This window comes from Malus domestica, chromosome 02 (assembly GCF_042453785.1).
Source record: "Malus domestica chromosome 02, GDT2T_hap1".
Classification (NCBI taxonomy): Eukaryota; Viridiplantae; Streptophyta; class Magnoliopsida; order Rosales; family Rosaceae; genus Malus; species Malus domestica.
Window position 1 is genome coordinate 35,602,799 of NC_091662.1, and position 16,913 is coordinate 35,619,711.

Here is a 16,913-nt window from a genome sequence, read left to right on the forward strand (position 1 = left end):
AAATTTTAGTTTTTGAAGTATTTTGAACTGATGTGTGCAGAATCACAAACTTAAAACATGTAATAATTCTTGTTGACTGTATATTCATTGGTGTAAATGTATATTCTTGTTGATTGTATAGTCATTGGTGTAAATGTATATTCTTGTTGACTGTATATTAAAGATGAATATAAAGTTACATGAGGAGAATTTGAGATTAGCAAAGGTGCAAATGGCTGAGCAATTGAAAGCCATGTTGGCACATGTGGGCATCAACATTGGTTCATTTGGAGTGGGTGCTCTACAAAGTACTTCAACTCAGCAGCAAGGGTGTGGAAGCTCACACCCTCATATTTCAACGCTTTTCGAAGGTGGAAATGACAAGAATGTGCAGTGTGGACCTCCAGTTTCTAGTGCTATGATGCATGAGGACTGCCAAAGTGAGAATGCTGGTTAGTTGTCATCAAGCAACCCTTGTAGATGTGTATTTTGTTTATATATTGCTGGTTTGAATTGGGATACAAGCTTAGATATGTTATATTTTGTTGTATATAGAAAATCCCAAGTATGTCCAGTATAGGATAACATGTATTTTTTTGTTTAACATTTGGATGGGTTGTATTGTTAGGTTGCATGAATCGGTCTTAGCCAAGAACATGGGTTATGTAATATATTAACTTCACTATTTTAGTGCTGATGTTAATGAATCTAATGTTGATTTATGTTTAGTTTGTAATGGATGATTTGTAAGTTCCTCAAATTTGGTGGAAATTAGGTCATGTGAGCAACCCTGATGATTTCTATATTTAAATAAAAATATCCAATTTTACCAAAAAAAAATTTTTAAATTATCCAATTGTGCCACACTTTCACAATTGTGCTGGAGCTTTATTGTATTTTTTAAAATATAATAGAGTGGCACAATTTTAAAGTTGTGGTGTCTTTGCTTTAACATTTATACAACAATCTTAGCCTTTAAAATAGCAATTGTGCCCATCTTACACCATACATTCAATAGCCTTTATTAGAGGTGAGACACAAAAAGGGTTGTATTTGTGCTTAGCCTTTGGGCACAAATCATCATACTGTGCGCTTTCTGAAATGGTGACGCCCATAGAGGGCACATACCCAAAGATAGTAGCTGCATTGTTGCTATTGGTCTATGGGCACAATCGTTGGTGCTTTTTGACCTTAAAGGGCACAGATAATTTATTGTGTGCAGTGCTCATTTTTTTTGTAGTGGAAGGCGAAGAAAAAAGCAAGTACCAGATTTTGGACACCGCGAACAACTTGTTATTAACTACTGTAAATCTACTAAAGTTTGATCAAGAAAGCTGAAAAAATGAAGCAAGAAAGAAGAACTCGGAGAGAGAGAATAGTGCACTCAAAGGATGAATATTCATTCAATGTAACTGTTCAATACAATAAGTCTTTATAGAAAGCTAACATATAAAGGCTACTAACCGACTTAATGACTAGAAAATCTTTTATCCGATCTAACCAAATCTTAACCGATCCAATCCAACCAAATCTTATCTAAAATAACCACTCTTCAACAAATCCTAGCTGTCTTTTCTAACATGGCAGATATACCTACAAACTTGCCATGTGTCCTCTCTTATCATCCCCCTCAATCTCAGGTAGGGTAACCAATCCTGAGATTGCAGCAATGTTTGTGAAACGCAGGTCCATGAAGCCCCTTTGTAAAGACATCAGTTGTCTGATCCTCAGTGGGAACATATTGCACCAGTAAATCTTTCTTCAGGACTTTCTCACGAACGAAATGGAAGTCAGTATCAAGGTGCTCAATCTCAGGAATCTTTTTCAGTTTAAAAACCCATTTACTACCAATAATAGACCGATGTGCAGGATGAGGAACAAGGATCCAAGTGCCTTGACTTTGTAGAGCGTCGAACTCCTCTTGCATTGCATTTTGCCAATGAGCATAAGTTGCAGCAGTTCGAAAAGATGTAGGTTCTGAAATATCATGTATTGCAGCAGCAAAAGAAAAGCCACTATGACAATGATCAGAAGGATCAAGTTTCAGAGTTTGTAACTGAGGGAATGTAGCAATAAAACCAGCATAATTCTTCCGAGAAATAGCACCGGTTTGTAGTCTGGTTTGCATTCTCGAAATTTGAGCAGAATGAGATAAATAATTAGGAAAAGAGTTAAGAGGAAGAATTACCTCCAGTTGTGCAGGATCAAGGACAGGTAAGACCAAAGCTGTGGAAGAAGATGAGGGAGTTGTTTCAGATGTTGATGAAGGGCCAGTATGATCAGTATTCGCTGAAGGAGTGGCAGATGTAGCAATATCATTTAAGGAAGACAAATCAGTACTACGATGACTTTCAATACCCTGTGAACTTGTAGAGACCGAGGAGACTGATCCTGGCTGAAGAGAAACATGAACTAGCACGGAAGATTGCGAGGACTGAGAAATAGAAGCTTGATCAGAAGAACCATTCTTGGTAACAGAAACATTCTTATATGGAAACTGACTTTCATCGTGCACAACATGCCTGGAAATAATAAATTTCCTAGTTGGAGGATGAAAGCAAATGACTCCTTTATACCCTGGAGCATATCCCACAAAAACACACAATGAAGCCCTTGGTTGTAACTTGTTTGCAGTGTAAGGTCTAATATATGGATAAACTACAGTACCAAACACTTTGAGACCTTGTAACTGAGGATTGATATTATACAACTTCTGATATGGAGATTGCTTTGCTAATACTGAGCAGGGCATTCTATTTATTAAGAAGACAGAGTGAGCACATGCATGATACCACATATCTTGAGGTGATTTCGCAGCAGTCATAAGAGTAATGGCTGTCTCCACAATATGTCGATGTTTCCTCTCAACAATGCCATTTTGCTGAGGGGTATATGGACAAGAGAGCATATGAATGATGCCTTTTTGTTTTAAGAAATTCGCAAATCTGGTACTAACATATTCACCACCACCATCCGTTTGTAAACATTTGATACCAACATTAAACTGAGCCAAGACAAAACTATAAAACTGTCGAAAAACATCAAAACATTCTGATTTATTGATTAAGGGAAATATCCATACAAATCTGGTAAACTCATCTACAAAACTAACATAATACTTGTAACCTTCTATGGACTTAGTAGGTGATGGTCCCCAAAGATCAGTATGAACTTTTTGAAATGGAAAGGTACAAGTTTCTGTTTTAGCAGAGAAAGGTAACATAGACATCTTCCCAGAAATACAATGATGACATAAGTGTTGTTGGTCATCAGGAATACTAACTATATCTGACTGTTTCAACATTGCAGATCGGATTGCATTGCTGGGATGTCCAAATCTTTGATGCCAGATTGCTGTTTTCACTTTATGTCCACGTAAAGCCACTGATTTATTTGATGAATGAGTAGAAGAACCAAATAGCAACTGAACTGGTATCCGAAACAACTCTCCCCCATTACTCCTTCCGTGGTAAAGTACAACTTTGGTTACCTTGTCCTGCACAAAGAACTCATGATCATCACAAATGAACCAACATAAATTATCTTTGCAAAGTTGTTGCACTGACATTAAACTCATAGCAATATTTGGTACATGTAAAACAGTTCTTAAAAGTAAAGAAGTAGGGAGAGTATTTAATTGAGCAGAACCAATATGTTGAATTGGCAAACCTTCACCATTGTCAATAGTGATTTTATCAGTGCCTTGATAAGGAGTGACTTGTTGAAGTGAATTGACATCAGCGGTCATATGATGGGAAGCACCAGTGTCAACTATCCAGGAATCTTGAGGCAAGAATGTAGCCGGACCTTGTGCGTGCATAGCAGTTAAAGAAGGTGCAGGTGCCGTGCCTTGATAAGCAAAGTTATTACGATGATGACAATCCAAGGCACTATGACCTCGTTTTCCACAGATTTGGCACTCAACAACCTGACCTACTTGATTAGGATTAGTAGATCTTTTCCAACAATTAGGAGCGGTATGCCCTCTCTTGGAACAAATTTGGCATTCTCGAACAATATAGCTTCTATTTTCTGTGTTTCCAGACCAAGGTTGCCAAGTACTGCCACTTGACTTAGTACCGGATGACTGGCCTCTGCCATTAAAACCTCGATACCCCCCATTAGACTTCTGGCCAAAAAATGGTCTGGGACCATTATTAGAGTTGTTGAATGGTCTAGGAGCATTACCATTGCCAACAAAACCATATGAGTTTGAAAACTCTGGATACACGGATGGAGATTGTGGCATAACATAAGAACTTAATGGAAATTGATCAGGAGAATACATGAGACCATTGGATGAAAATGGTGGTGCGGAAAAGGAAGACCCTTGAGGATTAAAAGGCAAAGCAGCAGAACTGTGAGAATTAAAAGGCAAAGCACCAGAACCTTGATGATGATATGGTATACTCAGATTAGAACCCCCATTAGGTACTCGAGTAATTGTCCCACCAGTAGCAAAGGGAATGTCATCAGAATGGCTAAATGAACCTTGAGACTGAACAGACTGAGAAGAAGAGCCTTGCATATACAACCCAGAAAAATTATGAGTCATAGTATTAACCATAGAGTCAACTTCCCTTTCAGCACGCAACAATTGCTCCTTAAACTCCCTAAGAGTAATAGAATTATCTCGAGTAAGAATAACAGTTCTTATAATAGAGAATTCTCTAGGTAAACCAGATAATGCAGCCACCACAAAATCATTATCAGAGATAGATTCATTGGCAGCAATTAATTGATCCTTAATATTCCGTAGTTTAGACAAATATTGATCTATCGAATCACCACCTTTCTGCAAAGTTTGAAACTCAATCTTTAAAGTATTCACCCTAGCCTTCGAAATTGAAGCATAACGATCTTGGAGATTAGACCAAGCCTCATGTGCTGTCTTACAACCCAATACATGTTCAATAGATTCATCAAACAAAGTGGCTATCAACAAACTCAAGAATGCTAAATCAACTGATTCCCATTCAAGAAAAGCCTCAGAAATCACACTAGTAACCCCATGCTCTGTATCAATCACAAATTTAGGAGGACAAACTGCAGTGCCATCAAAATGATCAAACATCTGGTACCCTTTCATAACAGACTTGAACTGATAAACCCATTTCGAAAAATTCTTATCATTCAACTTGATTGTAAGCATACCCAAAAGACCTTCAATTCGAACAGTATTAGACGCCATTGCTACACAAACTATGCAGATTTCAAGAACACAAGTAGAAAAAGAACAATTTCAACTTTCAAAGATACAAGAACAACAAACAATTTCTCAGATGGCTTCGTGCCCAAACATACAATCTTGATCGCAGATGGCTTCGTGCCGCAAACACACAGTAATGGCTTTGTGCCCCAAATAAACCGTGATGGCTTCGTGCCTCAAAACAAACAATCTACTTCTTCAAAAAACTAAAAAAATCATACACTTACAGGGAATTGATGAATTGAGAAACCCAGCAAGACAATTCGAGAAACCCAAATACACCAACTCAACTTCCATATGCCCAAAGTGCCGTCGCCGACTGAAATTTCAGATGCCCAAAGTGACGACGAGCCTCAGAAAACCAATCAAAAATTCAGACACCACAGGAGAATCGCTGGCTCTTGATACCATATTAACTACTGTAAATCTACTAAAGTTTGATCAAGAAAGCTGAAAAAATGAAGCAAGAAAGAAGAACTCGGAGAGAGAGAATAGTGCACTCAAAGGATGAATATTCATTCAATGTAATTGTTCAATACAATAAGTCTTTTCAGAAAGCTAACATATAAAGGCTACTAACCGACTTAATGACTAGAAAATCTTTTATCCAATCTAACCAAATCTTAACCGATCCAATCCAACCAAATCTTATCGAAAATAACCACTCTTCAACAAATCCTAGCTGTCTTTTCTAACATGGCAGATATACCTACAAACTTGCCATGTGTCCTCTCTTATCACTTGTGAGGTTGAGGAAGTCGAGGAAAGGGAAGATGTGGTGCAAAGGATTTCGTGTTGGAGAGAGAGGTGTAGTCGGAGCTTTTGCTCTTGAGCTTCTGCCCGACCTCTTCTTGTCGCCAGGGAGAGAGATATCCATCTTTGCTGGTAATCCGTCGATAAATTGATTTTAGTAGCGTTATACACAAATATAAACATTTAAAGGGATTTTTGCTTTTTTAATTCGGGAATTTTAAAGGATTTGAGAATGTTTTTAGGGAAATTGGCAAAAATATGCATATTTTGATATTTGGATGCTGAAATGATCTGGTTTTTACATTGTTCTACATAATAAATATGTGACTGATATTTAATTTGGCTAATTGCCTATGTTCTTGGTAATGTATTTTAGCCAAGGACAATGTATCTGTGCCTTAGGGGAACCTACTTATCTCCCGTCTATGGTTAACATATCTTCAGCAATACATTTACATTAAGGAATATGTGTATAAATTGAATACAAGATCTCTCACTTATAAGTAAAGAGCATTACCACTAAATCGTGGTAGGTGACAATGATGGTGGTAGTTGGATGTGAATGGTGACAATAGCGGAGTAAGGAGGGGGTAATGGTAGTTGGAGTGTTGGTGGTGTAGATGGTGATGGTAATGGGGAGTGGTGGTGGTGGTGGTGGTGGTGGTGGAGAGTGATTGGTGTCGGCAATGATGGTGGAGGGTGGTTGTGGTAACAATGGTGGTGATGGGTGGTGGTGGGGACTGAGAATGGTGGAGTTGTAATTATTGTAGAATTTTTGGCGTCATAGGGATTTGATGTAATCCTATATATATCGTATGTACTATTGTTTAATAATTAATCTAAGAAGTCATATTTCTATGTGAAGCATTAGTGTAGTGAGAGGAGATAAAAAATTGCAGTGAACTTTTATTAATTTCAATAACAATAAATTACAAATAGGAGATTGACAAATCAATTAACCTTGCGTGGATAAAAAAATATTAATAACAAGGTAGTGACGGTCGAATAGGTAGAAAGATTTGAAGAAATTAGCTAGTTAGTTATATCTTGTAGTATCAGGAAGAGGTGTGCCATCAAGGAAGTGCTTGATGAGAGAAAGTCCTCTTGCAGGCTGATAGCTTGGAACTTGATGCCCTGCCTCTCTCACTGTAGCAAATGTTAGGCCTCCCTCGTACACTTGTGTGTACCCACCAACCTGTTCAATAACACAAATAGAACATCCAAAAAAAATATTAAGACTTTGAAGGTCTTCTGAAAATTCAATTACTGAAACAAAGAAAAGTAGAAAAAAAAAATGTCGTCGGAAATTACCTCTCCACTAAGGAACCAAGCATGCCACTCAGTCTTTACTGCAAGATTCATCTTGTCAATAGAATACTTTGTTGAAGTCACTGGTACCCTCCCATCAATGTCGCCACTGCACTCAATATTTTCATAAAAATAAGATCGTTTGTACCCCCAACACTAAAACTGCAAGGCCTTCTTTTTCTCAAGTATATATTGAAGAAGAAAACGCCGAAACTTCACCTGAAAATCCACACTCGAAGTCCATTATCCAGGAACTCATGTAAAAGAGGTAGTACGGTTGATGCGCTATCGCCCCAGTGTGTGATTATATCACTACATGGTTCCCAGTCGTGTGACAGTTTGGTGACATTGGCATGGAGAGCTTGTTGGACGTCAGGACGATTCAAATAACCATATGCATAGTACTCACTACACGGATCAAATTCGAAAATCTGCACGACATGTTACCGCAAGATTATGTTTTGTAATTAGCAGGTGTTACGTATATCTACATGCAGTAAAATTTAGGGTTTTCTTTTAACTTACTGAAGTCCTTTTGGGTTTTGCAGTGAGGTTCGTAGACAAGCATAAAGGGGCATAGATGTTATAAATATCGACGTAGTAGGTATCTTTATTTGCAGCATCAGTGGCATCATTGCACTCCTTAGGTTGAGTGGTGGCATTAGCTGCAAAGTTACAGTACTTGTTTATATTGTTGGCAGTTTTATCTGAAATCAGAGCATGGCTCGCAAGGTAGTCGTACATTCCTTTTGAATCAGTTTCATCATTGATCACTGCATTCCCAATCTGCAAGATGTAACAAAGAAAGCTTTGAGTAAAGAAGTGAGATAGGGTATTTGCAATGTTGCTAAAATTTTAGTGAAACGTTCTGCTTCATTGTCATCAGTAGGGATGGGCAAATACTCATCGGTTATGGGTAACCACGGTTACCCGTCCATTTAAATTTCACGGTTACGGTTATGGGTAACCGTTTAGATAAATAAACGGTTATGGGTATAACCGTTTACCCACGAAATTTAAATGGGCGGTTATGGGTATTAACCACGGTTATAAACGGGTAACCATTTACCCATTTATTTTATATATGTAAAATTAACACAAACCATGTTCCCTATCGGACAAAACTTAGATCAATACTATTGACTATAGTGCATGATTTCTATAGCTAATATAATATAGTTTTTCTTAACCACTTTAAATTTCGTGGACCATTATATTATGTTAATATTTTACATTCCGAGTCAAATAACCCAAGAATACTTAGCAAATTTTATATTACCTTCATTGCTAACAGTTAAAAATATCGTCTGTAAACTATTATTTCAATTATTGGAATGGTATACGGACTTAAAAAAATTAAAATGCGGAAATGTATGATAAATGTACCTATAACGGTGTTTAATTGTTAGAAAAATAAAATTATGACAAATTTTTCTTTTTTAATTTTCAAGTTGTTAAAAAAACACGTAGACGGGTGAAAAAGGAGTAAATGGTAAAAAAGAAAGGATAAATGGGTTTAAAAATGATAAATTGGTAAACGGATACTAAACGGTTACGGTTAAATGGGTACACGGTTATGGGTATGGTTAACCGTTTATAAACGGTTATGGGTATGGATATAACCGTTTAGACAATTACCCAACGGGTAAACGGTTATGCGGGTATGAGAATAAACGGTTATGAATAAATAACCGCGGTTACCCGCCCGCCATAACCATTACTCATCCCTAGTCATCAATGCTTTTAACATGTCATGGTGACAAAGTTTTTAAATATTAGCCATCACACCGTCAAATGATGTTACTAAATACATATTGTAATACAAACACATGACATGGTAAATTTGATTGACCTCGAATATAGCACTAATTAATACATGTGCTATAACATAAATGAATCAATAACGTTATGTGGCAGTTAAATGAATCAATAACAATAATAGGTTGGTAGCAAATCAACTTGATGTGAATGGTATATACAATAATGAATCTCGCATCCATTACAGTAAGAAGTCAACATACTACTCCACATATATAAAAAAGGAAAATAATTTTTGCAACCCCCTTCCCATGTTGCATGCATCTATTTAATTTTTTTTTCCTTAATTCTTTTTTAATTTGTTCAATACAAATATATAAAAATGTGTAGTGAAAAAGGAGTGCAAAAATACTTTCTCATCATATAATAACAGATTTTCCACCCACCCACCAAAAATAGGCAACGGGCCCATAACGTGTGTAACATTAGCCATCAAAAACAAAAATGATGACCAGACCAAGAATTATGGAAAACCAATAATAAAAGGGATTATATGATTACAAATAGCCTACCATTTTGCACCACCAAATGGGGGCAGTTGGCCAACACTTGCTAGGATCTACCAATCACTCCAATGCAAGCATTTTTCCTATGACCTTTTAACAACTTTCACTAACTACCAAGAATCCAAGAACATAGAACCACATGGAGTCTATGTTCTAATTGTTTGCTATAGATTACGCTTGCCAATTAATTTAAAACTTAATTATTTTCCAGTGATTTGTAAGCAACTCAATCAATTGATTAAGAGCATTTTCTCTTAAGTTCCGCGTTGATAACCCTCCCCCAATGTTGCTTATTTGTAAAGCAAAAATACTATTTGCCATATATTTGTACTTCCCAAATTTAGAGAGAGAGAGAGAGAGAGAGAGAGAGAGAGAGAGAGAGAGAGAGAGAGAGAGAGAGAGAGAGAGAGAGAGAGAGAGGCACATACTATAATGCCCTTGAGGTTGATAATGGTCTTGTTTGCCCTTTTATTATGGTTGAGAATGGTATGTGCAAGTTGAGGTACATAATGCCCTGCATAGCTTTCCCCAGAAATATAAAACTCCCTGCCCTTGTATTCAGGAAACCTCTCCAACCAGTTCACCAAAAATACATAATTATCTGCAGCTGTGTTTCTATCCCCGCTTGCATCGTAATCAGATGTTCTATTTGAGTAAGAAAACCCCACCCCAGCAGGAGACTCAAGGAACAACACATTGGCAGCTGAAGGAAAGTAAAACATATTAAAAAGATTAGGTAATTTCTGTAAACTTTGAAAATGATAGACTAATATCTGTTAATTGTTTCATATTTATAATACCATAATTCCATGAAAATCTGTTTCTGTAAAGTGTTTTTCCATCGCTGTGGATTCGGAACGGTCCAAGCTCGAGCATTGCTCCATAGGCAAGAGAAGAACAACCAGGTCCTGTGAAAATATTAAGCAATGGCAACCTTATTACATTGTCACTTAATTTGTACCATTTGATGGGCAATAAATTTTAAAAAAGTCATCAAAGTAACTATTACTTATGTCACTGGATCCAATTAACACGGAATTCAAGTGGAAGTTAGTAGACTAAATGACAATGGTTTTCTAAGAAACTTCTACAATATTACACATGTCTATGAGATGGGTCGGTGTATTGAACTGGTAAATTTACATGGCTGAACTGTAACAGTCTCAATATAACAGTTCAAATACCAGGACATTCCATACACCGGTGTGTTGCAAGAGTGAGTCATAGCAGTCTTATACCAAATCATTAAAAACTAGGGAACTTTAACGAAAAGCTCCCGGTACTGTTCACTTTAACGAAAAACCACATTTTTATACTAAAAAGTCAATCCTGGTACTATTCACTTTACCTTTTATTTTGTCCTTATCGTTAAAACTTAAAGTTTTCAAGCATTTTTCATTGGTTTTCCTTAAAAACTAGGAAACTTTAACGAAAAGCTCCCGGTACTGTTTACTTTAACGAAAAACCACATTTTTACACTAAAAAGTCAATCCTAGTACTATTCATTTTACCCTTTATTTTGTCCTTATCATTAAAACTCAAAATTTTCAAGCTATTTTCATTAGTTTTCTTTAAAAACTAATGGTCAAAAGGATACGTTAACCCAATTGTATAAATAAATGATTATTTAGCATGTGGATAATAAAAGTATTTGTATTTATCTGATAAATAATTGAGCTGCATTTCAACTTATCAATCACAAACTTTTTCAACGTCATATTTAAATTACGCACATTTTCCAACTTAGAGATATATTAGCTTCATCAACAGAAAGAGCGCCGAGATATCCTCCACAAGAGTGAAGTCTAGGATTTAAATCCCAGCGCTTCCGGAAATTAAAGAGGGGTGGCAGGATTAGCCATGTGGGGAATGTGAATGAAAGTTGAAATGCTTCGAACAAATAAATTGTGATTTAAATAAAAAGGTGATCGTAATCAAGGTATAAAATATCGATAATATCGGAAATATCAATAGTTTAAAAATACAAAAATTTCGATGGAAATATCGAAATATTATCGATATCGATAAAAATTGAATAAAAACCACGGAAATTGTAAGAAAAATTTGGAAATTTTTATTGAAACTTTGTATGCTTATTTAGTCAATTATTTATTAGTTTATCACAAAAAATTGGAAAGAAATGCATTGCATGATAGATATAACTTATTTAAGTTGATTATATAGTGAGCTGGCAAACATTGTGAGTGTAGAAAATATGTAGTAATTAATGAAAGAAGTTTAAACACACCATAATCATTTATATATAATGAATTAGTACAATATTTTACACTGTATACATTGCATGGTAAGATACATGAGTGACTTAGCAAGGTCTAAAATATCGATGATATCGGAAATATCGGTAGTGCAAAAACACGAAAATTTCGATGAAAATATCATAATATTATGGATATTTTAGACCATGATCGTAATTAATGTTGATAATAAATTATGGTCAAAATAATACCAAAGTCAGTGGATGCTATTAGGTACATGAATCATTGTCATTAGTTGACATACGTGATTTTTATATTAAATTTCACAAACATCAACGATTAACAGTGAGCCATGTGTGTTTGGTGAGACTATCACAATATAATATGTGGTTGTCAACCTAAAGACAATTAATGCAAATTTACAGGACAAGCAACTGATTAACAATTAACCTTTTGGGTGATGAAAATTATTGTTTAGGGCATCATTAATATATAATTGAGGGGTATAATATTGGCTATAAAATATTATTTTTTTAACAATCATATCCGGCCCAAGAAAACTAGGAACCATCATCATCCAAAGGAGCCGTAAACTACACAGACTCACAGCGTGGGAAAACACAGAAAGATAAGATGGTTTGGAGTAGCTAGTACCATACACAATACGGTTTTTTTATTTTTTTTATTTTTTATAAAAGCAATATTTTACATAAACTTGTTTAAATTATAAGACAATAGATTAAAATTTGACTTCAGAAAAATGAGCACATTGATGTAACCATTTTAGCCAAACTCAAGCGTGCTACTTTGTTGGGATATTGGTGGAACCGTGGAATACTTCATATATTTTCACTCCTATCAATTACCAATAATTAAAATAAAGGAAAAAAATGTAGACTTTGACAAAGAGATCACAATCAACCACGCAACCACGCAACCACGCCAACTATTTGCAGCAAATGACAAATTATAACACCATCAGTTGAGCTGGTGACTTTGACATTACAATTTGCAAGTAGGATAGCAACTTACCTCCATTGAGCCATAGAAGAAGAGGTGAAGAATCCTTAGCTTTCTCAGCTTCAACTAAGTAGTAAAATAGTGCACGACCGGCTTTTTTATCCACCGTAACGTACCCGCCATACTGAGAGAATTTCACTTTGGGTTGTCCAGGCAACTTATCGATCCTATCCTTCTCCTTCAATCCCTCCTGAGTATGAGTTTTTGTTGTGTTTGCGTGAAAAATCGCCACGAAAGGGCTCTTGTCGATGGGGGCGGCGTTCTTCAATTTGGACTTGTAGAGCCGTGAAAGTGCTTCTGATTGCTTGCTTCCATGGATTTGAGCTACGAAGCAAGAAAGAACGAGAAGAGAGAAAAGTGCCAAACAAGGCCTAATTGTTTGCATTTTGATTGTATTCATGGTATTAGTATATTTCGCTGTCTTTTTAGAGAGAAAGAAAGAATGAAAGGGCTTGTGGGTTTTGGATCCAAAGAGTATGATTGTTTTAAATGTTCAGGTTTCACTGAAATTCCTATGAAAGGGTACGAGAGCTCACATTTTTATATGACAAAAGTGGGACCAAATGTGTTAGTCACCAATCATGTTACGCCATGTGAATAGTGTTTGGCAAGTGCTTGGGGTCATTTAATAACACATGCAATTAATTAAATAAATGAAAATTTCCAACAAAGAGAAAGTATAACAACCTTAGACCATTTCCAACCGAATGAGGGTCAGATGGCTCGTTTTAGCCTTTTGGCCCTCCAAGATATTAATATTTTAATGAACAGTACATAGCCATATTTGCCTCCATCTTCAAACGAGGGTCAAAGGGTCATAGAGCTCGTTTTAGCCTTGTGACAAAAAACCGTCTCCAACTGAGGGCTAAAGACCATAAGGCCAAACATAATTTATTATTTAAATTTAAAAACTACAACAACTTAAATTAAAAATGATGAAAATTATGTGAAAATGGTGTAGGAATGACTTAGGTATTTATAGGTAAAAAAGGGGAATTTAAAAAATAAAATAAAAATTGCCCCCCCCCCCCAAAAAAAGAAAAAGAAAAGAAAAAGAGGACAATATTGTCGAATATATCTGACACTAAAGAGGACAATACTATCGGCTATATCCAACAGAAAATGTATTAATAATGAAAAATCCAATCTGGGCGGGGGCTGGCTGGATTGGGCCAGTCAGTTGGCTCTTTGGCCCTTTTTTGTCCAGTAAGGCCCATGGGCCCTTTAGCCTAACCCTCGGTTGGAGACGGTTTTCGAGCTATTTTCAACCCTCTAAACCCTTCGGTTGGAGATGGTCTTAGCCAGTGCAGGACTGGGCTCTAAGGAAAATCCCCCTTCGTCAAGATTCTGTGTATTAATTGTCACTCATTTCCAAACTTGCCTCAACAAACCGAGAACAATTTACATATTATCGCGTATACCGTTACTATAACGTTTTGACCGTGGTGTAATCGTGTCAATAAAATAAGAATGATATGCGCATACCGTTAACGTTTCAATGGTAACATAATCGTGCTAAGATATGTTTAAGTTTCTCTCCACATAATTTTATGTTATGTCATTAACAAAAATATCACAATATTATATAACCATACCATTTAAATTACCCTCACAAACTACTCATCACTTCTTTAAAAAAATTATAATTTTAGTATTATTGGTGATCATTAGCTTCCCTCCTAATAAATTTCCCATTTCAAGATGATGATCACAAGAAGTTAATTCCTATCATTTGCGTGGGACTTGAAATGGACCACTTGCTCTTCCATCTTTTTATCTTTCACTCATTTTCCATTTCCACGAGAGAGATGGTACGTACATCTAAGATAATGAAAAAGATATATATTTTATAACTTGCACTCAATTAGTAGGAAGAATTCAGTTTTTGCACACAACCTTTAACTTTGACACATCATTATCATTTCACTGATTTTTATTTTTGCGTATTACATGTGTTTATTAATTAAATAATTGTGATGAAGAATACGTATGCTAGTTAACCTTTATACTACGATCTATGATATGTAAATTTTTTTGGCCAAACACCTATATATGATGTAACACACATTCTTGCTGTAGTTGTTGGCAGTCTTAAGAATGACATTAAGAGCTTGTTTAGGATTGTTTTCGTATGAAGGCAACGCCGACCTCAGCTCCGCAGCTGCGAGTCAAAAGATTTATTAAAAGTCCAAGCATTTCTTGAAGCACTTGCTTAAAAAGCGCTTCTAGGATGCATATTCGCGCTTTTAAGTTTTCTTTTAAAAATGTAGTTTAAAATGCTTTTGAATCCTAAAAAACATCTACAGCCTACATTACATAAAGCGCTTCCAGAGTTCGATTGAGACTCTTTTTGTATGAAGCACTTTTGCTAGTTGAGCTAAATTAAGAGTTATTTTTTTATTTTTTATTTTTTTGGCAATGCCATATTTTATTTTTAAATATTCTAACTTACGGTGAAAGAGATTTGAAGTTGAGTGCAAATAGCCTGACTCATCATCCTAGTCAATTGATATAACCAACGCACCTGTAACTAGTTTTTATTTTAGTGGTGAGATGAATACAAATAATAAATGCAGCAATAAAAGGACCAATATATTTCATTTTTTCTTGTGAATAATTTTCGGTGTACTCAGGATAGGATCATGATATGTTACTATTTCATTCAAATAAAGCACAAAAACTTGTTTCTTATTAAAATAATTATAGAACCGGAATATATTAACCACATCATTCACTCTTATTATAACACATAAAATAAGACATCAAGTATCTTATATTTTTGCTACCCATAAGAATTTCTCCTGAATTGTCCTTTATATATGGTAAAGGACAATGTTCTATGAAAGAAAAAGTATATACATCACTTCGTTTATAAAAGAAAAGGAGAGAACCTGCAAAGTGTCCCTCCTAATCCTATTGTAGAAGGAAAGTTCCAGAGTCAACGCATTCTTCTGTCCTATAATTGCCTCGCGTGAAAGAATCCTCGCAAAAGGGATAAGGTCAAAGGATGATGTAGGTTTTTTCAACTAAAATAGTATTTGAGATTGACATAACTCCTCACTTTAATTTTTGAGATTTAAAATCGATAAAACTAATCTTGAGTTTGTCCACTATTAATCAATTTAGTTTTCTATGAAAAATCTCTGTTAAATAAGGACTAAAATGACAAAAATATTCTCAATTTTATCAAATCATTTTGACCAATTGTTTATTAAATTAAGGGTATTTTTATCATTTTGGTTTTTATTTAACAGAGTTTTTCATGAAATGACCAAAATGATTGACGGTGGGCAAATTCAAAAACCACTTTTATCGATTTCAAATCTTAATGATGAAATTGATGAATTATGACAATCTTAGAAACTATTTTAACTACAATACCAACATTGTATCATATATATGTAACATGTAGGAGATAGATCTCTAAACTAGGGACGATAATAAAAAGGAACTAGGAATAATGGCCACGCTTTTAGAAAAGCACTCTAAAATATATCTTGCATTCTTGCATTCGAAGTTGTACATAGTACATACTCCTTTTTTTAAAGCGTTAATAATGGCCTCCTGTTTTCAAAATTCAATTATGTAACTATTTTTATTATTTCTTCTTATATTTTTATGTCACCTACTTTTCATGATGAGGACCCGAATGAGACGATCTCATTTTGCCCTAATTTGATACTACTTATATATATGTACAGAATTTAGGGTTCATAATAAATAGAGTCGCTATTCTAGCTCACTTGTCTTATTTTTTCACGCATTTTTATGAAAAAGTTGATGACAGGTTTATCCTATCTATATTTAGTAGAAACATATCCTCTCCGGATCCAAATAAACTGAACTTAAGGATCAAAAGATCCGGACCATTAAAATTTGATTCAACGGCTACAATTATTATAACTTTTATAGGGGCCTCCTATTTTTAGGCGTTGAATCAAATTTCAACGGCCCAGATCATTTGCTCATGAGGCTCAGTTTATTTAGGTCCGGAGGGGATCCGGTCCCACATTTAGCTCATTTGTCTGATTTTTTCACGCATTTTTATGAAAAAGTTGATGACAAGTATATCTTATCTACATTTGCAAGGATGTGTCGAAGGCT

The 16,913-nt window shown here is 35.4% G+C and overlaps 1 protein-coding gene across 2 annotated transcripts; it reads right to left on the bottom strand.

Annotated features, from left to right (window-relative positions):
• Positions 1 to 6,827: 6,827 nt before the first annotated feature.
• Positions 6,828 to 13,469, bottom strand: LOC103427002 (serine carboxypeptidase-like 40). Of its 2 annotated transcripts, none has more exons than XR_011574301.1 (7): positions 12,822 to 13,423; positions 10,374 to 10,481; positions 10,002 to 10,276; positions 7,775 to 8,035; positions 7,469 to 7,680; positions 7,253 to 7,363; positions 6,828 to 7,136 (listed from the first exon to the last, which is right to left on the bottom strand). XR_011574301.1 is itself a non-coding variant. In XM_008365081.4 (7 exons), the coding sequence occupies exons 1-7, from the start codon at positions 13,207 to 13,209 to the stop codon at positions 6,978 to 6,980; spliced, it is 1,509 nt and encodes a 502-aa protein (XP_008363303.2). In that variant the 5' UTR covers positions 13,210 to 13,469; the 3' UTR covers positions 6,828 to 6,977. The 2 variants fall into 2 exon arrangements, 1 of the variants encoding a protein (XP_008363303.2); XM_008365081.4 differs by having other exon boundaries at positions 7,253 to 7,358; positions 12,822 to 13,469.
• Between the last annotated feature and the right edge of the window lie 3,444 nt (positions 13,470 to 16,913).

What these genes read in the sequence shown, in the direction of transcription:
- LOC103427002 (XM_008365081.4), bottom strand. Translation starts at nt 13,209, where the DNA reads ATGAATACAATCAAAATGCAAACAATTAGGCCTTGTTTGGCACTTTTC. An exon ending in TCTTCTATGGCTCAATGGAG is followed by an intron (nt 10,482 to 12,821) that starts GTAAGTTGCTAT and finishes ATATTTTCACAG; the next exon opens with GACCTGGTTGTTCTTCTCTT. An exon ending in CAAAACCCAAAAGGACTTCA is followed by an intron (nt 7,681 to 7,774) that starts GTAAGTTAAAAG and finishes CATGTCGTGCAG; the next exon opens with ATTTTCGAATTTGATCCGTG.